The sequence below is a fragment of the Geotrypetes seraphini genome, chromosome 13 (assembly GCF_902459505.1).
Source record: "Geotrypetes seraphini chromosome 13, aGeoSer1.1, whole genome shotgun sequence".
NCBI classification, from domain to species: domain Eukaryota; kingdom Metazoa; phylum Chordata; class Amphibia; order Gymnophiona; family Dermophiidae; genus Geotrypetes; species Geotrypetes seraphini.
In genome coordinates, this window is record NC_047096.1 from 3,840,605 (window position 1) to 3,863,687 (window position 23,083).

Sequence of the window (23,083 nt, forward strand, 5' to 3'; positions counted from 1 at the left end):
CTAGTGAGTTTGTAGCTCATATTGAGAACTATTTCTCTCTCTCTTCCCCCCCCTCTCTCTCTCTTGTACTCTTCCTCCCTCTCTCTCTTGTACTCTTCCTCCCTCCCTCCCTCTCTCTCTCTGGTACTCTTCCTTCCTCCCTCTCTCTCTCTCTCTTGTACTCTTCCTCCCTCTCTCTCTCTCCCTCCGTCTCTCTCTCTCTTGTACTTTTCCTTCCTTCCTCCCTGTCTCTCTCTCTCTTGTACTTTTCCTCTCTCCCTTTCTCTCCCTCTTGTACTCTTCCTCCCTCCCTCCCTCCCTCTCTCTCTCTCTCTCTCTCTCTCTCTCTCTCTGTCCGTCTGTCTGAAACAGGTTGCAGCAGCTCCTGGGTGAAATAAAGACAGTGGCCCATGATCTACAGCATAATAACAGCATTATAGAAAGGTAAGAAAGAGGCAGGTTAAAGTCTGCGCTTCCAGAGGGCATAATAGGACAGAGTACGGTACTGGGGTTCAAGAAAGGATTGGACAATTTCCTGCTGGAAAAGGGAATAGAGGGGTGTAGATAGAGGATTACTGCACAGGTCCTGGACCTGTTGGGCCGCCGCGTGAGTGGACTGCTGGGCACGATGGACCTCAGGTCTGACCAGTGGAGGCTTTGCTTATGTTCTTATGTTTTTATTTGCAGGGAGACTGGCAGGTGCTCAGGTGTTTAACCATTTATTTAACACATTATGTTAAGTTCAATCTTATATCCCACCGAATCCTCATTAATTAGCCTTCTAGGCAGGTTACAGGTGACGTATTGTTACATAGAATTCTGTTTAGAATATGTTAAAAAGAATTATCCATGCTACATAAAGTTAACAAATTCTACGAGAACAAACAATCTGAGGTAATATATCATAAATAGGAGCTGATCATTACAACTGCTTCGGGTGACTCTGAGTCTCTTTGGAGCCTTGGTAAGGATTTCTTCAAAAGCCGTGTTTTAGTGTTTACAGCCCAGAAAGCAAAGGACCAGGAACAGTTCTGTCTCTCTGGTGCTCTGTGTGGCTGCATCACTCACCAAGTCCCCCATTTTCTGTCCCCCTTCATAATTCAGACACAGTTGCCTCTTAAAAGTGTTACCATGACTTTCTCAGGTAACTCCACTCAATTCCCTCCACTGTAAACTGCTCCCCCTCCCCGACTAGTTTGAAAGATGCCCTGCCACTAGAGGGAGGAAGAGGGCCCCAGGTTACTTTGAACAACCTGTGGACATTTTCCACGTGCAGTAAAGTGAATATGTATTTTGTCCCCTGGTTTCCTCCAGCCCTGAATTTTTCAGTGGCAATTTCCCATCTTAAATGACCAGAACTGTCTTAAATAATAAGAAAATGGAATTGCAGGCCTGAACCCTCAGACTGCCAGAGGAACGCCCAATACAGGTGTCCAGCAGTGACTTCACAGTATGATCAGTAGAAAAGTTATTTTGTTATTTTGGAAAGGGTTGGGGGGAGGGAGTTGCTTCCAGTTTTCTGTCCAGTAACTCCATAAAAGCTGTGACATGCTTTTCAACACCCCATTTCCCTGATGGAGTCCCACAAGAACTTCAAGCCACCATGGATGGAAGCAACATTTAGGCTTGAAAGAACATTAATCAGAATAATAAAAGCGCATGGCAACCCTGAATCAGTAAAATAACTTTTCATAATAAGGGGTCAAATGCTCAGTCGCCTGAGTGTGGGAACAGCTGATGGAAGCCAAAACAAGTGGTTTCTCCTAGGATAAACAGGATGAGTCAGCACCCATTTGCTGCTGTCCATGGAGAACCTACGTTACAGGTAAGTAACTACATTTTTCTTGCCATGCACAGACAAGCTAAGCCTTTCAATTCTGTTCCGACAGGTTGGGTGGAGTAACCCCTGCACCAGGTGTCTGAGTTTTGATGAGAATCGAGGCATGTTCAGAAGAACTGGTGACTTGGGTGAAAAATACCCCAGAAAAATGGAGGAGCATTACAAAAGCACGAGAGAGACATTCCCCTGCACGTCTTTCACTTTGGTACAAAGGAAATTTGGGTGGCTGACAGGATCCAGGATGCAGCCAGCCAGAGGGGGAAAGATACGAAGGTGGGGGACAGGGTTCTGGGTGCTAAGCACTTTTTTTTTTTTTTTTTAAGTGTGTGGCACGGTGGATAGAGCAACAGCCTCAGCACCCTGAGGTTGTGGGTTCAAATCCCTCACTGCTCCTTGTGACCCTGGGTAAGTCACTTAATCCCCTCATTGCCCCAGGTACACTAGATAGAGTTTGAGCCCGTCGGGACAGATAGGGAAATATGATAAAGTACCTGAATGTAAAACCACTTAGGATATAAGTAGGATATAAATAAAATGATAATTTTTGAAAAGGCCATACATACTTTCAGATAACCAAAGTGGTGTAGGACAGAGAAAACACCTGTGCGTAATATCTAAACCACTTGGATTGTACCATAGAAAGCCAATACCCTTTCAAAACTGGCCACTTTAAAACAGATGCGCATACAAAGTAACGGTGGACTTTGGCATGAAAATAATGGCCTTAATATTGAGACTGAGAGGCAGCCCAGCTACTGCCCACAGTCCATGGCAATCCCGGATATTCATTGCCGGGCCAGCATTGAAAATCTGGGACAGAATTTTGCGGTTTGGACTTAACCAGCCAACTCAATATTCAGTGGGTGGTCAGGTAAGGCAAAATGGCAAAAGATAGACCCACCTTTTAGGCCTCAGCCGGCCAACTGCTGAATTTTGGCAGATAGCCAGCTAAGTGGTACGTTCCCAGCTGGCTGAGGACTGCTGAATATCGGGGAGAATGCATGTAGATTTGAAGATATGATTTACTTGACCCTTCCCAAAACTCAGAAGGGTACACCACCTCCTAATGTAGCTAGAAGTCGTCACATTGTGGAACCCCATTTTGTCTGACTAAATTGCACCCCAAAATGTCTTACTGCAGCTCCACAGGGCTCATATTTCCCCAGGGTTAGCTCCTGTGTAAAATCCAGGTTTCGAAATACAGTTCATAGAGATTCCAGGAAGAACTGAATTAGAAACCTGTGCAATCCTTTTAAATAATAAAATACTTGTATGAGAAGAAGTTGCTCTCTCTGAATTGCTTGTCAGAAATAACTGTAATATCATTGTTTGATTCCAGCAGCATTTGGAGTTTAAAGGCTCCTCCCATTGGGCCCCTGCTATCATAGAAAGAAACGTGAGGTGTGAGGCCAGGCTCCCTCTGAAATTACTTCTGGGTCGCGGGGCCAGGAAGTGATGTCAGAGGGAACTCCAGTGCGAGCAGCGAGCCAGAGAAGCTGCTCGCACAGATGAAGATTTAGAAGTATGGGGTTGGAAGGAAGGGTGCGAGTGTGGCAAGGGTACGGAAGGAGTGGGGGGAGAGGGGGGGTCACAACCGCCCCAGGCGCTTCCTACCCTGGCTATGCCACTGCACAGACCATAAGGTTTAAATCAGGGCTGTGGAGAAAGTCGGTGAAAATGTGCCAGGGGTTTGGAGCAGAGGTAACTGGCCTTTCGCGCGTGTGAGGGTGGATGCAAGTTTCTGTCGGCTGGTTTGATGCTGTTTATCTTTAGCGGTTTTCCTATGCGATCTGTTACTCATCCAAAAGAAATTTAGAGTAAAAAGGATCGGGACCAGGGCCAAACGCTTTCTCCCTCCATCTCAAAGTTTTCAGCCTCTATTCGAACAGAATTTAAAAATGTAACTACAGTCAAACCGCGTTTTGCAAGTGTTTTGCAAAACATTTTTGCAAATCGTGACTTGCAAACCGCCCGTGAACGCCACCCCCCCCCCCCGCTAACTGCCATCGCCCCTTCTCTTGAACCCCGCCCACTCAAACTGAAGCCTTACCCCCCCATCTGGCACCAGCACGCAGCACCAACCCACAGGAGGTGCCGGTGCCCGAAGATCGTGCTGCTTCGGGCCCGGACTGGGCCTTGAGCATCTGTGCATGCTCAAGGCCTTCTGGCTCCTGCCTCTCTCCGAAATTCTCGTAGAGAACGAGAGCCAGAAGGCCTTGAGCATGTGCAGATTCTCAAGGCCCAGTCCGGCAAGCAGCATGATCTTCAAGCACCGGCACCTTCTGTGGGTAGGTGCTGCATGCCGGTGCCAGATGGGGGGGTAAGGCTTCAGTTTGGGCGGGCGGGCGTTTGCGAGGGGGAGCGATGCCGGTTCACGGGGGGGATGTGGAAGCACACCAGTGGTCTCGGGGGTGGAGGGTCTTTTGGGGATGGGGTGGGGTGGGATGGAGGAGGTGGAACAAATCAAGCAAGTTTCCCTTCCCTATGTGGACGGCTTCATCGACTTGTCGATCAGAACTCCCAAGTCCCTTTCCTGGGAGGTCTCTCCAAGTACCGCCCCGGACATCCTGTATTCATGGTAATATTGTAGAAATAAGGGAAAGGGTTGACGACTTTTTTGTGGGTTTTCCCTGCTGTTATTCACAAGGGCAATTAATAAGGACTGTTTGGAGGTCATTTGGGATTTACTTTTTGTTGGAGACCCCAATGAGGATGCTTTTCTTGGTTTTCTTCTGTCCAGATTTCAACAGCATTATTCAGGAAATGCCACTGGAAATCCAGTGACTGGTCCTTGTCTAGATACGAGATGCAAACTCTGCTCTACCCAGAAAAGAGCTGCTAAAGATTGGGCTGAACCTAACCACCACTAAAGCCCAGTTCAAGACCAAGAGAGGCACGAAATAAGTCACAACTCTTCCATCATGTCCAGCCAGTAACCTGCCCTGCGTTGATCAATCCTACTTGATGAATTCAAAGTAGTAAATCTTCAACCCTGCTTTAGATTTCACAAGTTAATATTCAAACCTGAAGTCAAGGGTAATCCATTCTGCAGCATGCTTAGTAAACTCCAAGCTGCTGAGGGGTACGAAGGACTTACGTTAAGGTGTATGGTATTAGTAAGAAGGTAGGAACCCCAAACTAAAACCATTTCTGTGTCAAAGTCGCCATTTTAAGGACAATCCTGCTGGTCCTTTTCTACGAGAGGAGTGATGTGGTTTATTTTTCACTGCCTAACTACTCAGCTTCTCAACTATTTTGGCCAGTTGTAAGCACCTAAGCAGGGGTGAGGTATCCAGAATTACAAGTTTCCAGATCAAACCGTTGCCAGCCGAATTCTTTGTTCAGCCCTTCCAAGTCAGCAAGCTCCGCGGTCTAGTGGTCAGCAGATATGACATAACATAAAAATGTTCTATGTGGTTTGCAAAAGACCATTGAAACAGTGACAATAAAAACGAACTAGAAATTACAAGAAAGTCTTAAATAAGTAGGTTTTCAATAATTTCCTGAACTGCTGGTAAAAGTCAGAGCTAACGAACAGATTTGCGAACTCCTAATCACAAGAAGCTGCCTGGAAAGATAGGAGTTGTTGAAAATAGCTCTTGTATAAATGACCCTTTACTGATGGAAAAGCAAACAAATTACAATTGTGAATTAATGAATAAAAAATTAGGAGCTAAACCATGTAAGACTTTATAACATATACAACCAAACTTAAATCTGACTCTGGCCTTGACTGGTAACCAATGTAGTCTTTGGTAATAAGGTGTAACATGAGCTGATTTTTTTTCAGATTTAAAATTAACCGGACTGCTGCGGAGTCTATGAAGATTTTTCTGGCATTAGTAACCAGATGTTTTACACACAAGAAGGGTGAGGGGAGATATGATTGAAGGCTACAAAATCCTGAGTGGAGTAGAACGGGTACAAGTGGATCGATTTTCCATTCAAAGACCAGGGGACACTCGATGAAGTTACAGGGAAATACTTTTAAAACCAATAGGGGAAAAGTGTTTTTTTCACTCAGAGAATAGTTAAGCTCTGGAACGCATTGCCAGAGGTTGAGGTAAGAGCGGATATCGTAGCTGGTTTTAAGAAAGGTTTGGACAAGTTCTGGGAGGAAAAGTCCATAGTCTATTATTGAGAAAGACATAAGGGAAGCCACTGCTTACCCTGCATCGGTACCATAGAATATTGCTACACCTTGGGTTTTGGCCAGGCACTGGTGACTTGGATTGGCCACCATGGGAACGGGCTACTGGGCTCTATGGACCATTGGTCTGACCCAGTGAGGCTATTCTTATGTGTCTTTAGACCAGGATCAGGGGCAGATGTGCTTTTAACAAGCGGCTTCTGAATGCTCTCGTTCTCCTTTCAGGGGTCTCAAAGTCCCTCCTTGAGGGCCGCAATCCAGTCGGGTTTTCAGGATTTCCCCAATGAATATGCATGAGATCTATGTGCATGCACTGCTTTCAATACATATTCATTGGGGAAATCCTGAAAACCTGACTGGATTGCGGCCCTCAAGGAGGAACTTTGAGATCCCTGTGCTCCGAAACAAGAGTGACTTTTTGTGTTTGCTGAATCAGCATTTCTATAGGTTCTGTATAACATATATGTGTGTGTGTGGGGGGGGGGGGGGGCTGACTTACAGAATAGCGCATAACCAGACTGAAATTTACTCATGGTGCTGCTTCCTAAATCTACGCAGCTCCTCCTAGAATTGGGGTGTTTCTAGTAAGCTCATTTTCTCCTGAGCATAATTTCTCTCCATCCTGCTTTCTCTCTTCACACAGAGGAACTGAGCCGGTGACCTAGTGGTTGCAACAGAGCCAACATCATAAATTTGCTCGCAAAGCACTGCGTTGCTTTTAAAGGAACAGCTCTTAACACGCTGACGGGTCGATGCTGAAAGACAGGCCCTGGAGCCTCAGTGCCCAGCGTCTCCTGCGCCAAAGCAGTATTTATTGAGCATGCAAATTTTTGTCCTGTTAAAAAGTGTGCGCTGCTGAAAAAACAATCCACACCATGGCAGTAATTTGCAGACCAGTAGCGAAAACATCCCCCTTCCTGGCTCATGGACTAACAGGAAGGGGACATTAAAGTAAGATGCCCTATGAAGGATCATTCCTTACCATCCAATCCCCTAGGACCCCCTCCCCCCAAAAATAAGTACCAACCCCCCTCCCCCTGACCCCATAAAGACAGGGTTACCTGACGTCCAGATTTCCCAGACATGTCCTTTTCGAGAACATGTCCGGGGGTCCAGAAGGCTTTTCAAAACCTGACACTTTGTCCGGGTTTTGAAAAGCTTCTTTGAAATCGCATTGGGCAGGACGGCATCTGCACATGCGTGGATGCCACGCAATGACATCATCATCATGCACGGATGCTCTCCTGCTTGACGAGAGCAGGCATAAATAGTAATAGTTAGGAGGATCAGGGGGTCATCTAAGGGGATGAGGGATCAACGGCGTTGGGTTGTCCCAAGGGGTTTGAAGGGACTCCAGGAAATCAAGAGCTCAGCGGATCATCTCGGAGGGGGGCTTTTAGCTTTTCTGCCCCATTCAGGAGGCTAAACTAAACCTTCTCTTCCTCTTAGCCCTGATGGTAAATTTTTTGCACTATGCTCATTTATGTGAACTTCTCAGCATCAGGGTGGAATAAGCAACAGCCTCCATCCCATTCATTTTAATAACATGTTCTTTATATACCGCGATACACCATGAGTTTGATGTGATTAACAGAAATTAACTAAAGACCGTACGTAAGTGGTGAGGGTACAACTACACATAGCCTCGGAGCAAGACAAGATCAGCGTCAGATACAATCACAATAACACACACAAAAAAAAACAAGTGAGTAAAGAGCCCGCGATAACAGATAAAGTTGTGGATATGGATTCTTAAGTACTGGTAGAACGGGGTGCCATACCAGGTGTGTTACATATGCATTGACCCCTTCCTGCATCGTGCAGCCAGTAATGTGTTTGCAGACTTTGCTAACATAGAAACATGATGGCAGATAAAGGCCAAATGGCCCATCCAGTCTGCCCATCTGCAGTAACCATTATCTCTTCCTCTAAGAGATCCCAAGGGCCTATCCCAGGCCCTCTTGAATTCAGACATTGTCTCTGTCTCTACCACCTCTTCCAGGAGACTGTTCCATGCATCTACCACCCTTTCCATAAAAAAAAAGTATTTCCTCAGATTACTCCTCTTAACTTCATCCTATGCCCTCTCACTCCAGAGCTTCCTTTCAAATGAAAGAGGCTCGACTCATGCACATTTACATTACATAGGTATTTAAACATCTCTCAAGAATCCAAATCGCAATAACAAAATATAAATACAATCAGCAAAAAAATTGTTATTAGCCTAGTGGTGGAGATACCCCATGAAAGTACATTTATAATAGGTGGAGAAAAAGCCTCAACTTATCAACGATATACGGACGGCAACCCAATGAGTTCTTAAGCCAGTCCTGCTCTGTATCAAAGGCAAAAAACTCCACACTTTTCAAAATGTAACTTTTCAAAACGGGACCAAAGCCATCACTGTGCACAGGGAGCCAGAAAAAGAACAAAACAAAATTTTTTTGCTGATCGTATTTAAATGTCTCTATCATATAATAATAATAATAACTTTCTTTTTCTATACCGCCATGGTCAAACTGACTTCTAGGTGGTTCACATAGAAAGAAGGCTGGACAATCAGCGAATTACAAAATGCAAGAAGAAGGATGTTACATAGTAAATTGGAGAAGGATGAATATATGAAAGAAGAAAGATGTTACATAATACATTGGGGTTGAAAGGGGAAAGAATACCTGAGAGAGGTCATCTGATTAAGCAAGGAGTTTGTCAAATAGAGCGGTTTTAATTGATTTTCGGAATGCGTTGTAGGTCTGTCTGGCTTTATTTATGTGGTTTCCCAGCCAGGATTGCTGTCTGTTTGCTTGGAACATGAAGGTTCTGTCTAGGAAGGATTTGTATTTGCAGCCTGTGATCTTTGGGTATGCAAAGATGTTTTGTTTCTGATTGTTCGTGTGGGGTTGTGTAGAGTGAAGCGAGTTTGCAGGTAGGAAGGTGCAAGGCCCCAGACTTGTTTGTAGCAGATACAGGCGAATTTGAACAGTATTCGCGCCTCCACAGGCAGCCAGTGTAATTTCTTGTAATAGGGGCTAATGTGGTCTTTTTTTCTCAGTCCGAAGATCAAGCGAACTGCAGTGTTTTGCACTAATCTTAATTTTTGTACTGTGTTTTTGGGGATACCCAGGTAGGCGATGTTGCAGTAATCTAGTGTGGATAGGATCAGCCACTGCACCAGTAATCTGAAGGATGTTGTGTCAAAGTATTTTTTAATAGTTCTTAGCTTCCACAGCGTGTAAAAGCATTTCTTCACCAGTAGGTTTGTGTGGTCAACCATGGTTAAGTGAGTATCTAGAGTGATGCCCAGTATTTTTATGGTTTTGGCGATTGGGTATTCATGGCCGTTTATTTTTAACGATGTTTTTGTTATTTTGTTGTTGGGGCTTGCCAAAAAGACTTTTGTTTTCTCTGTGTTTAGTTTTAGTTTGAAGCTGGTGGTCCATTTTTCAATTTCTGTCATTGTGTGTGAGAGGTTATCTATAGTTTCATTTGTGATGTCATTTAAGGGGATTAGGATTGATATATCTTCTGCGTATATATAGTGTTTTAAGTTTAATTTTTGTAGTAGGTGACCTAGGGATGCGAGGTAGATGTTGAATAATGTGGGAGATAGAGGGGAGCCTTGGGGTACCCCTGACGGGTTTTTCCATGGGTTGGAGTAGTTTCCGTTGGTGGTTACTCGGTAGGATCTATTTGTTAGGAATTCTTGGAACCATTTCATTACCTTTCCTGAGATTCCTATTGCGTCAAGGCATAGTAGCATGATTTCGTGGTCTACTAGGTCGAACGCACTGCTGAGGTCAAGTTGCAGAATAAATGCGCTTTCACCTTTGCTGAAAAGATCATATCTCCCCCTCTCCCATCTTTCCTCCAAAGTATACAGCTTGAGATCTTTAAGTCTGTCCCCAAATGCCTTATCACGAAGACCACACACCATTTTAGTAGCCTTCCACTGGACCATCCTATGTATATCTTTTTGAAGGTGCAGCCTTTAGACTTGTACAAAATATTCTAATTGAGGTCTCACCAGAGTCTTATACAGAGGCATCAATATCTCCTTTTTTCTACTGGCCATACCTCTCCCTATGCAACCTATCATCCTTCTAGCTTTCACCGTCACCTTTTCAACCTGTTTGGCCACCTTAAGATCATCACATACAATCGCGCCCAAGTCCCGCTCTTCTGTCGTGCACATAAGTTCTTCACCCCCTAAACTGTACCGTTCCCTCTGGTTTTTACAGCCCAAATGCATGACCTTGCATTTCTTAGCATTCAATTTTAGCTGCCAGATTTCAGACTATTCTTCAAGCTTCACCAGGTCTTTGTGCCTGTGGTAGGTTCTGCATCAGCCCCTTTTCTAAGCGATTGCTAATGCTTGATATGAACCTACATCATATTAAGCCCCATCTCTTCCTTCTTTCCAGGACTGTCCAGAGACTGTCAAGTTCACCATAATTTGGTTTACTCAAGCAGGCACAAGAAATGCTCTGATCGTCATTTTTAAAAATCCCCTTGGACTTTTCTGGGGGCAGTTTGTGGGTAAAGCTCTGACCATCGCTAGTGCCTGAGCTCTGAGAAAATTTTCTCAGTAGGGAATTTCTTTGCTTTGGAAACTTCTGAGACATCCCCCACCCCCACCCCCACCCCCTCCTGTTAGCCTGTAAAACAGAGGAAACCCGAAAATGCAACAGAAAGCTGATGCCCTCAGCAATTTAATCTACAAAGCGATTTACAGTCCAGAATAACTTGATTTTAATGCGGTTGACCTCCAAGTGAATAGATGTTACGTCTATTACGTACTGTGCCTTTAAACATATTTTATTACAATACAAACGTGAAACAAACTGAACAAGTGCAAAAAATGTAGAAAAAGCTTAACTACATAACATATAACATAACTTTATTTTTCTATACCGCCTCAATCCAAAGAACTCTAGGCAGTTTACACAAAAGAAAAATCCAAAATAGTAACGGTAAGAATACAGCATATTAACTAAAAGGGCAGTAAAAAATTTAAGTTAAGACAGTAAAATTATTATGTTGAGAATAAAATCTCGAATTAAGAGATAAATTTATCAAATAGTACTGTCTTAATTTCTTTTCGGAAGGCACCATAGGACAGCATGGCTCCGCTAATATAGTTACCCAACCAGGACTGTTGTTTACTTGCTTGAAATGGAAGCGTCCTGTCTAAAAAAGACCTAAATTTACAGCCTAAAATCTTTGGATATGCAAATAAGTTACAATTCCTGGTTACCCTCATGGGATTATATAGTATGAAATGAGATAACAGGTAGGTAGGGGCCAATGCCCAGACTAACTTGAAACAAAGGCATGAAAACTTGAACATTACTCGTGCCTCCACGGGCAACCAATGCAATGATCGATACTAAGGACAGATGCATTTTTTCCTGTGAGTATACCTGCAAGGTAGGATGGGGGACGGGCTCAGTGGTCAGCAGGTAAAGGGCTTCAGGGTGATGAGATGGAGGTGCTTCGAGCAGATTGGAAAATGGCCCTAGAGGGTCACCATAGAGGAGCAAAGGGCACAGAAAATAAACTGGGGGCCAAGAAGGTCATGTTGGATACTTTCTGGCATTTTTTTGGTTTGCTTTCATATATACAGCTTTTATTGTTGGTTAATTGACTTTACATATGTTAATTTTAATGCGGATGAAATCAATGGGATTAGTTGTAACGCTAATTGCATGGGTCTATGACTGGCTAAGTGGTAGACTTCAGAGGATGTTGGTTAACGGTACATTCTCAAAATCGTCGAGGGTGACAAGTGGAGTGCCGCAGGGCTCGGTCCTGGGTCCGATTCTTTTCAACATATTCATAGGAGACCTGACTCAGGGGCTTCAAGGTAAAATTGCATTATTCGCTGACGATGCCAAATTATGTAACACTGTAAGTAAAAATGATTTGTCCGACACCATGAAGCAAGACCTGTTCTTACTGGAACATTGGTCCACGACGTGGCAGCTGGGCTTCAATGCAAAAAAATGCAAAGTCATGCACCTTGGCAACAATAATCCGAACAGAACATACACACTGAATGGCGAGACCTTGGCTAGGACTGAAGCAGAACGGGATTTAGGGGTGATCATTAGTGAAGATATGAAAACTGCCATTCAGGTGGAGAAGGCTTCATCCAAGACTAGACAAATGCTGGGCTGGATTCGTAGTTTTGTTAGCTGGAAGCCGGAGGTCATAATGCCATTGTACAGAACCATGGTGAGACCTCATCTGGAGTATTGTGCGCAATTCTGGAGGCCACATTACCGTAAAGATGTGCTGAGAGTTGAGTCGGTTCAGCGAATGGCCACCAGGATGATCTTGGGGCTCAAGGATTTCTCGTACGAGGATAGGCTGAACAAATTGCGGCTTTACTCTCTCGAAGAACGTAGGGAAAGGGGTGACATGATTGAAACATTTAAGTATATCACTGGTCGCATCGAGGTGGAAGACGATATTTTCTTTCTCAAAGGACCCTTGGACACAAGAGGACATCCACTGAAAATTAGGGGCGGGAAATTTTATGGGGATACCAGGAAGTATATCTTCACAGAAAGAGTGGTTGACCATTGGAACGGGCTCCTGGTGCAGGTAATCGTGGCCAGCAGCGTACAAGATTTTAAGAAAAAATGGGATGTCCACGTCAGATCTCTACGAGGGTAGTGTAGAGGTGATACCATCAGAGGGTGACCACTTGGAGGGTAGTTTGGGGAGGGTTACTAGTGTGGGCAGACTTGATGGGCTATGACCCTTTTCTGCCGTCATTTTCTATGTTTCTAATTTGTAGGTTAATTAGCTTGTTTTCTTTTTAACTTTAAGGTAAGATACCGGATCCACCTGCCTGCTTTGGACCCTTGAGCACTTTGTAGGAAGGTGAGGTTTTAGCCTCTCAAGGAAAACCACCAGCTCTTGGAATAGACCTGGAATGGGATGAGCTGTTTTCTCTCCCCCACCCCCACACTTTCCTACCCTTTTCATCTCCCCCCTCCACGCACTTTCCACACAGGATGAAGATGCCAAGTTTGCAGAGTCCACAAGAGGCTTCTCCACCTTGACCCCCCAATAACACCTGAGGACACCCCTAGGTGTAGTTGGGGAGAAGAAGCTTTCCCTGCTATGATCACCACATGTTCCTGATCATCCTCCCCCCAAACTGCCAGTATGGCTTCCTTACCCTTTGCAACCCCCTCCCCAAACTGCCCCTATCAGGGGTGTCAAAGTCCCTCCTCCAGTTTTCAGGATTTCCCCAATGAATATGAATGAGATCTCTTTGCATGCACTGTTTTCGTTGTATGCTAATAGCTCTCATGCATATTCATTGCAGCCCTGGAGGAGGTACTTTGACCCCCCTGCGCCTATGCTGAAACCAGAGCTTGAGGGGCTGTAGAAATGTTCAGATGGGCACAACAGCAAATGTTTCTCCCCCCCCCCCCCGAGACCTTCCCTTTTCTCCCCCAGCTCTTCCTCACCTGCATTCTGGTGTGATGGGGAAGGGGGAGGCTCCCTTTGATAAGCTCTTCCCCGCATCCTGGATTCCTCCCTGCACACTCCCCCCTCCCCATCCCGGGGGTGGAGCCGAAGCCGGGCGGGCCCTTTAAGAGCGGGGGCGACGGGCGGTTAAGCCGGGCTGCCCCGGCCCGATCATGGCGTCCCCGGCCGTGCAGCAGCGGCTCTCGGTGCAGGGGCTGCAGATGCACCGGCGACTTCGGCTCCGGCCCGCCAGGGGTTCGGCTCGCCTCCCCGACGTGCGGACCATCTTCGAGCAGCCGCGGGATCCGCGAGTGCCCCGGGAGACGGGCGACGGCCACCGCTTCGGCGGCTGCCCGGGCTGGCGGGGCTGGTGCGACCTGTGCGGGCGGCCGGTGCACGGGCAGGCGCTGCGCTGCGAGCGTGAGTACCGACCCCGGATCCACCGCCATTCTTTGCAAGGGCACCTATAGATTTCTATAGGTCAATGCGCGGGATGCTTGTGTACTTTGTAGCTGATAGGATCGGGGGCTGCTCCTCGGGGAAGGATGTCAGTGCCCGTCCACCCCCCCCCCCCCCCATAGCTGTCATGGCTGATCCAGGCCAGGTTTTACCCTAAGTCCCTGACTAAGGTTATCCCCAGGCTCAGAGCTTCGCTTAAGACTAAAGGAAGCAACCCGGGTTTGTGGGTGTTGGGGGGACTCTGGATTCTGGGATATGATTTGACGGAAAGACTGACCTTTGAGGGGGGGGAGGGGAGAGATATACATACAGTATATTTCCCTAGCTGTATATGGAAGCAATCTGGTTTTATTGGGAACTGCAGGGGGACTTCAGCATTGATTGCTTTCTTGGGATAATCTTGGCCCCTGCAGGTAAAGTTCTTTGTGGAGGGGTGATAACTCAAGCCAAGGGGGGAAGGGAGGGAGGGAGTATGTGTCCTGAGTAACAGTAAAGCCTAGATGCAATGTCTTTGGCAGCCCAATGGGTCCCATTCCAGCCTCCGATCTTTAGTTTAGCCTCCCCCCCCCCCACCCCCATAAACTGTGTTCTGGATCCAAAATGCAGCTTACAATGATCAATATAACAATAAATCCATTCAAATAAATAATGCAAAAAGTGATGGGATCAAATTACTAAACATGAGAGGAGGTGACTTTAGGGAAGGGAGTCCCCCATCATGTGCAATATGGAGGTGGGGGGGGGGGGGAGGGGAGGCTAGATCCAGGGCCTATAGGTGTAATGCCGGGGGAGGAGCCCTGGTCCAGCGAACCCTGCCATGGGAAGGGGCTATAAAGTAAGGAGAACTTTGCTAGATCTCAGCCCTGTCTGGTGCCAACGCTTTTCTCATAAAATAGTGAGCATACTTGAGCGATGACTGTAAGCAAGGACTTTAAAAACCAAGACTGATTGGGAGGGACTTTGTCTCCTCAAATCCTGGCAGCTTCTCTTTTTCAAAGCACTGGTCGGGACTCGCTAGGTGGCAAAACGCTGGCTTTTATGCCAGTTTGCCATCTTGTTTCCTGCCTTGGATATCGCAGAGCTGCCAAAGAGGCTGAAACTCACCTAAGTTCTCGGGATGTTCTATAGGGATTTTAGGGGTACGGGGGGGGGGGGAGGGGGACGGACAAACGATCAAGTTGTCCTTTATCGAGTCTGTTTTGTTGCAGCTTTGGCTTTTCTCTTGCTGTTTGGGTCTCGCTGATTCTGCCTCATGTGCCCAGTCTGACAGATGGGACCTCGGCCATCTGGTATTCCCCCCCCAACCCCCTTTTTAATGGAAACGTGCTCCCTGTCCTAGCGGTATCATATGCATTGTACAAGCTATCCAATAAAATCAGATATTTTTTTTTCCTGTGCTGCATTTTAATGCATGAATGTCAGTTATGCTGCTTGAAATGATCTTTTGGTTTGTTTTGTCTCTAACCTGTCAATGGCATTATCCCCCCCTCACCCCCTCCTTATAAAACAGTAGCACTGGCTGCAGCAGTAACAGCTCTGATGCTCATAGGACTTCTGTGAGCGTGAGAGCTGATACCATTGCGGTCGGCGCAAAAAACCACGAAATAAGAGCAGGTGCCCAAAAGTTCTCGGCCCAACCAAGAAAATGATGTGGATTGATCTGAAACCATGTCAGAAATGGAGAATTTAATTTCTGCAAATTGGCATTTAACAAAATAAGATACGTAACACTCTTTTCAGCTTCAGTGGCAAAATAACCTCAAAATTTAGGACCCCATTGTACGTCGTGCCAAGAAAGTTGCTTAATTCTGAATCCGACTGATCTATTTTTGTTGATTGTTGTAATTCATCTCGATAAAAGCCCCTTTTTTAAGTTGAGAGGAGAGTAGATGGCATGGATGGGCAGACTGGATAGGCAGACGCTCTTAGAAACATAGAAACATGGCGGCAGATAAAGGCCAAATGGCCCATGCACAGCACCCACTATCTCCTTTCCCTATTGGCTAAGGCTCTTAGCATTTGCATCACCTCTTTCTATAGGCTAAGTCTTTTTACATTGTGAGGTCATAGAGCTTTATGGTTATAGAAACGTAGAAACATGATGGCAGATAAAGGCCAAATGGCCCATCCAGTCTGCCCCAGTAACCATTATCTCTTCCTTTCTCAGAGATCCCACGTGCCTATCCCATACCTTCTTTAAATTCAGACAGTCTCTGTCTCCACCACCTCTTCCGGGAGACTGTTTCATGCATCTACCACCCTTTCTGTAAAAAAGTGTTTCCTTAGATTACTCCGGAGCCCATCACCTCTTAACTTCATCCTATGCCCCCTCATTCCAGAGCTTCTTTCAAATGAAAGAGACTTGTCTCGTACACATTTATATTACATAGGTATTTAAATGTCTCTATCATATCTTCCCTCTCCTGCCTTTCCTACAAAGTATACAGATTTAGATCTTTAAGTCTGTCCCCATAAGCCTTATGATGAAGACCACACACCATTTTAGTAGCCTTCCTCTGGTCCGACTCCATCCTTTTTTATATCTTTTTGAAGATGAGGCCTCCAGAATTGTACGCAATATTCCAAATAAGGTGTCATCTGCCTTCACGTTTCTTTGTAAGTAGTTATGTACAATATAAAGAACATAAGGTGAGAAAGTGGGGGGGGGGGGAGGAAAAAAATGTTTCAGTGGTTTAAATTGGTGTTTCTCAACTCGGTCCAAGAGTACCTCCTTGCCAGTCAGATTTTCAGAATATCCACAATGAATTTGCATAAACTTGATTTGCATACACTGTCTCCATTATATGCAAATTTCTTTTGTGCATATTTATTGTGGATATCCTGAAAACCTGACTGGCAAGGGGGTACTCCAGGATCGCGTTGAGAAACACTGGTCTAAATCAGTGCTTCTTGGCTCTTTCCGGAATAGCCACAAAGGATATGCCTGAAAATAGGGAAACCTTGCATGCTTGTTTACTGCAGATAGAAATCTGGAGTGTCTGGGTGTGCCCCAAGGACCATGTACAGTTGTGTAAGATCTTAAGTGTGTCTGTTTGACCATAATCCTGTGGTGGGTGTTGCCTTCCTTTAGTCATGGGAACATAAGAGCTAGGTTTGTGGGTGCTGAGCACCCCTAATTTTAAATAGGCTCTTTAATTGTTTCTGGAGAGGGGTAACTTGTATTGTTTGGCACCCCTCGAATTATCAAAATGTTGGCATCTGTGCATGTGAATAATCTTCTTTAAATCACCCCCCCTTTAATTGACTACTGGTCTGGCAAATAGGGAGGTGTCGCTGGTAAACTCTTTCCCAAATGGATGGAAATCTGACAGACGCAGCTGAAGCAATATGAAATTGGGAGCAGAGAGGGAGGGTGGGTATTTTCTCCAGCTGTTGTACCCTAGCGTATTCTGTCTCCTTTTATACTTGGGGGGGGGGGGGGGGAGGGGAAGGTTCATTAAAACTAAATTTCCAAGTTATTGAATTCTGGTTTGTGGTCTTGGTCTAGTTCAGATGATGCAGCTAGAGGAAGGAATTGGAGGTTGGTGTGCTAGCATGTCTTGTTTCTTAAGTGTCCTTAATAGGGAGGTGGAAGAAATCCCTGGAGGAAATGTGTTTTCACTTGGAGAATAGTTAAGCTCTGGAACGCGTTGCTAGAGGTTGCGGTAAGAGCGGCTAGCGTAGCTGGTTTTAAGAAAGGTTTGGACAAGTTCCTGAAGGAAAAGTCCATAGTCTGTTATTGAGAAAGACATGGGGGAAGCCACTGCTTGCCCTGGATTGGTAGCGTGGCATATTGCTACTTCTTGGGTTTTGGCCAGGTACTAGTGATGTGGATTGGCCACCATGAGAATGGGCTACTGGGCTTAATGGACCATTGGTCTGACTCAGTTAAGGCTATTCTTATGTTCTTATGATCTCTGGGACCAGAGCTGATAGTGGGAAGCGTGTGTCTAATATATCGGTGTCCTTAATACACAGCTCCGAGTTGCCTTGCATCCGTTTGGTGGTGGGGTGTCTCTTCTTTTCAGAGCATTTTGTGATTGCCCAGTTATACCTGCAGTTGGGTGTTGAATGAAGCAGGAGACCTCGCCTGTCCTTAGCGGACGCTCCTTGGAGCGAGACAGCTCCCAGTGGGGTTGTCTCAAATCTATGGCATAATTTCCAGTGATTAATGTCAGAGTTTCTTGGCATAATGACTCTTTATAACGAGTCTGCTGTTTTCAGATTGTCAACAACAAATTGACATTAATAGGGTTGTTTTTTTTTTTTCTTTAGCCCTGATAAGATGGAAATTGAACCCCCATCTGGAGGGGCACGATGGCTGCTTCTAGGGAAGTCATTAACCAAACACTGTCCCAGTGGCCACTAAAGGGGGAGGGGAACTGCCCAATGATATAATATAAGCTTGGGTCTGCTTGGCTGGTACACTGGATGCTAATGCCTTAGAAATACTCTTTACCATAAGAAACCCCCAGATAAAAAGCTGTTTTCCAAATTCTGAAACATACGTTATGCTGTTATATTATGGCAATAATAAAATCCACATCTCTAGTGCTTGAAGGACAGGTCTGTGCAGGGAACACCAGTGATTTGAACACTTGTCTTGCAGCCCACCAAAGTCCCTCTCGCTATGTTATAATTAGTCGTAGCTTAGCTAAGGTTGACTAGTGTTCTTGTAGATCCATGAATATCTATATTTATTAGAACTCTATTACCAGTCACTACACCAGGGGTAGGGAACTCCGGTCCTCGAGAGCCGCATTCCAGTCGGGTTTTCAGGATTTCCCCATTGAAAGCAGTGCATGCAAATAGATCTCATGCATAGTCATTGGGGAAATCCTGAAAACCCAACTGGAATACGGCTCTCGAGGACCGGAGTTCCCTACCCCTGCACTACACACTCAAAAGTTGAGTACAATAGCCGCCCCCCCCCAAAAAAAAAACAACAAAAAACCTGGATTGTCAGATCTAAAAATCATGACACATTTGAGAACAATAGTGAGACTGGAGCAGGTCAAAATAAGGATTTGTGAGCAGTAACACTTCATCTAGAATGGTAGGAATCAGTTTGAAGGTTGTTAAACCAGAGCAGAAACACCAACACCACCCCCCCCCCCACACACACACACACACAATCTGTTTTCATCAAGTTCTTCATGAAAAAAAGAAGCCAATAGGGGATTTTTATATATTGTTTTCCTTGAAATACACAACCATTAAAAATAATTTGTAAAAAAACACAAACCCTGGCAGAAAGGCTTTTCTCTTAGATTAAGAGGCATCCACTGAGAGAGGAATTTCCCAGCCTTGCCAGACTCGATAAGTGAGGAAACCCCTGAATCGCCTCTTCTTCCCAATTTCAGTTTCGTATACATTTCAGGAACATAGGAACATAGTAGATGACGGCAGATAAAGACCTGAATGGTTCATCCAGTCTGCCCAACCTGATTCAATTTAAATTTTTTCTTCTTAGCTATTTTTGGGCAAGAATCCAAAGCTCTACCCGGTACTGTGCTTGAGTTCCAACGGCTGAAATCTTCGTTAAAACCAACTCCATCCCATCCAGCCATTGAAGCCCTCCCCAGCCCATCCTCCACCAAATGGCCATATACAGACACAAATCGTGCAAGTCTGCCCAGTACTGGCCTTAGTTCAATTTTTAATATTATTTTCTGATTCTAGATCCTCTGTGTTCATCCCACGCTTCTTTGAACTCGGTCACAGTTTTACTGTCTCGGGAGCACATTCCAGGCATCCACCACCCTCTCCGTAAAGTAGAATTTCCTAACATTGCCCCTGAATCTACCACCCCTCAACCTCAAATTATGTCCTCTGGTTTTACCATTTTCCTTTCTCTGAAAAAGATTTTGTTCTATGTTAATACCCTTCAAGTATTTGAACGTCTGAATCATATCTCCCCTGTCTCTCCTTTCCTCTAGGGTATACATATTCAGGGCTTCCAGTCTCTCCTCATACGTCTTCTGGCGTAAGCCTCCTATCATTTTCGTCGCCCTCCTCTGGACCGCTTCAAGTCTTCTTGCATCCTTCTCTAGATACTGTCTCCAAAACTAAACACAATGCTCCAAGTGGAGCCTTACCAATGACCTGTACAGGGGCATCAACACCTTCTTCCTTCTACTTGCTACGCCTCTCTTTATATAGCCCAGCATCCTTCTGGCAGTTGCCACTGCCTTGAATATTTAGAAACTGAAAGCCAGTTGAACCCAGACTTAGCAGGTCCTCAAATGTTCAAGCTATGGCGATAAGACATCAAGAAGAAAGCCTATGCTTGTCGGGTACATTTGAATAAAGGGGGGGGGGGGGACTCAGCAAGATTTTCTGGGTTTAGGAGAGGGCTAGGGGAAAGCCAAGGGATGACCCAAGTGTGGATCACTGTCAAAACAAGATGTCAAGGGAACTCTTGGCAGTTATAAAAATTGGAAAAGGGATGGAGGTGTTGCAAGTCTACAAGCTTGTAGAAAGCAAATGTATATGTAAATCAGCATGTGTGTAAGAAAGCGGGCTGTGACATATATTTCAAGGAGGCATGTTCAGGGCAGTCCTTGAAAAGTGACAGGCTTTAGCGGTTTGTTGGATCTGAGCGGAGAAGAGAGAGAAGAGTCAAAGATGATCCTGAGGTTGTGAGCAGAAGACAGGGAGAAGAGGGGGGGGGGGAATGAGTGTTTAGGTAGAAAGATAAGAAGCTTGGGGGGGGGGAAGTTGGTGACCAGGATGGTGGCACCTGACATCACTGACGAACACCCCCCTGTTCCTGCATACCTCTTGAAAAGTGTGCTGGTGAGCAGCAATTTCCACCTGAACATAAGAATAGCCCCACTGGGTCAGACCAATAGTCCATCAAGCCCAGTAGCCCATTCTCATGGTGGCCAATCCAGGTCCCTAGTACCTGGACAAAACCCAAAGAGTAGCAGCATTCCATGCCACCAATTCAGGGCAAGCATGTCTTTTTTTCTCAACAGCAGACTATGGACTTTTCCTCCAGGAACTTGTCCAAACCTTTTTAAAAACCAGCTACATTAACCGCTGTTACCACATTCCCAGAGTGCTGATAGGACTAAAAAAAAAAAAAAGAATAATAATTAACTTGCAGAGCTATTAGTGTGGCCCATGCAATGCCAATCCTTAAAAAGGTTTTCAGAGGTGATCCTGACCTCGGTGTCAGGGAAAATGGTAGACTATTAAGAACACATGACTGAGCATAAAATAAGAGTGGATTAATGGGACAAGGCCAACATGACTTTAGCCAGGGAAAATCTTGTTTCAGCAATCCACTACATTTCTTTGAAGACATTAAATAAATATGTGGCTAAAGATGAGTCAGTTGATACTGAGAAGACATTTGATAAAGTACATCATGAATGACTCCTGAGGAGATTAGAAAGTCATGGGATAGGAGGCAGTGAACTATTGTGGATTAAGAACTGGGTAAAAGAGAAACGGAGTTAAACGGTCAGTATTCTCAGAGGAGAAAGGTAGTGCCCAGACCAGAAACGGGAATAACTAATGAAGTAACTTAAATTTGGTAATGACACAGATATACAAAGTTGTTAAAGTATTGTGAACATAAGAATTGACGCTGCTGGGTCAGACCAGTGGTCCACTCACGCGGTGGCCCTCTTGTCAAAGACCAGCTCCCTGAGACTAGCCCTAACTGCGTATGTTCCGGTTCAGCAGGAACTTGTATAACTTCCTCTTGAATCCCTGGAGGGTGTTTTTCCCTATGACAGCCTCTGGAAGAGCGTTCCAGTTTTCCACCACTCTCTGGGTGAAGAAGAACTTCCTTACGTTCGTACGGAATCTATCCCCTTTTAATTTTAGAGAGTGTCCTCTCGTTCTCCCTGCCTTGGACAGAGTGAACAACCTGTCCTTTTCCACCAAGTCTATTCCCTTCAGTATCTTGAATGTTTCAATCATGTCCCCTCTCAATCTTCTCTGTTCGAGGGAGAAAAGACCCAGTTTCTCTAATCTTTTGCTGTACGGCAACTCCTCCAGCCCCTTAACCATCTTGTTTGCTCTTCTCTGGACCCTTTCGAATAGTACCGTGTCCTTCTTCATATATGGCAACCAGTGGTGGACGCAGTACTCCAGGTGAGGGTGCACTATGGCCAAGTACAGTGGCATGATAACCTTCTCCGATCTGTTCGTGATCCCCTTCTTTATCATTCCTAGCATTCTGTTTGCCCTTTTCGCCGCTGCCACACATTGCGTGGACGGCTTCATTGACTTGTCGATCAGAACTCCCAAGTCTCTTTCCTGGGAGGTCTCTCCAAGTACTGCCCCGGACATCCTGTATTCATGCATAAGATTTTTGTTACCGACATGCAAGAGGCCCTTGGCAGACTGGGCATCCAAATGGCAGATGATATTTAAGGTAAGCAAGTGCAGAATATGCATGAAGGCAAAAGAACTCCATGATGCAAGGTTCCACATTATGGGAGTCGCTACCCAGGAAAAGGATTTAGGTGTCGACATTGACGATACGTTGAAACTTTTTCTCAGTGTGCTGCAGTGGCAAAGAAAGCAAATAGGAATTATTAAGAAAAGAATGGAGAACAAAACCCTGCAAATATGATGCTTTTTTTTGTAACCTTCCCTAGTGCGACTGGACCTTGAATATCATGTGCAGTTCTGGTCACTGCATCTCAAAAAAGATATACTGTAGTGGAATTAGAAAACGTCCAGGGAAGGGCAGCGAAAATGACTTCCCTTAGAAGAAAGGTTCAGTAGAAGAATACGGCTGAGGAGAAATATGATGGAAGTCTGTAAAATACTGAACGGAGTGGAATGGGTAGACGTGAATTGCTTGGTTATGCTTCCCAAAAATTAAAGGACTACTAAGTAGTCAATTTAAAACTAACCCCAGAAAATATTTCTTCACTCAACATGTAAATAAACTCTGCAATTTGTTGTGCTAAAAGCAATTAGCATAGTAGGGTTTAAAAAAGGTTTTGATCATTTCCTAAAAGAAAAGTCTATAAGTCATTATTAAGATGGACTTGGAAAAATCCACTACCTTTTTCTTGGATAAGCAGCATAAAATCTGTACTTGTGACCTGGATTTGGCACTGTTGGAAACAGGATTCTGGGCTTGATGGACCTTTAATCTGTCCTGGTATGGCTTTGGTTTCTCTCACGTTCTCTCAGATCCG

At 45.1% G+C, this 23,083-nt stretch overlaps 2 protein-coding genes across 7 annotated transcripts in view; both read left to right on the forward strand.

Annotated features, from left to right (window-relative positions):
* The window catches only part of IKBKE (inhibitor of nuclear factor kappa B kinase subunit epsilon), a 33,703-nt gene extending 29,072 nt beyond the window's left edge, over positions 1 to 4,631 (forward strand). For 5 of the 6 annotated variants that reach the window (XR_004536774.1, XM_033918084.1, XM_033918086.1 and 2 more), the window contains 2 exons: positions 352 to 423; positions 1,869 to 3,101. Coding sequence is in view for 4 of the 6 variants with exons in the window: in XM_033918084.1 (XP_033773975.1) it covers positions 352 to 423; positions 1,869 to 1,902 (106 nt within the window). In the remaining 2 variants the exon portion in view is untranslated. Of the gene's footprint in view, positions 1 to 351; positions 424 to 1,868; positions 3,102 to 4,559 lie in introns of those variants that run through there. The other variant, XR_004536773.1, reaches the window with a different exon arrangement.
* Positions 4,632 to 13,551: 8,920 nt separating this feature from the next.
* Positions 13,552 to 23,083, forward strand: part of RASSF5 (Ras association domain family member 5) — a 53,710-nt gene continuing 44,178 nt past the window's right edge. Inside the window, exon 1 of the mRNA XM_033917921.1 lies at positions 13,552 to 13,874. Within this exon, the coding sequence (XP_033773812.1) occupies positions 13,628 to 13,874 (247 nt within the window). The 5' untranslated portion in view covers positions 13,552 to 13,627. The remainder of the gene's footprint in view (positions 13,875 to 23,083) is intronic.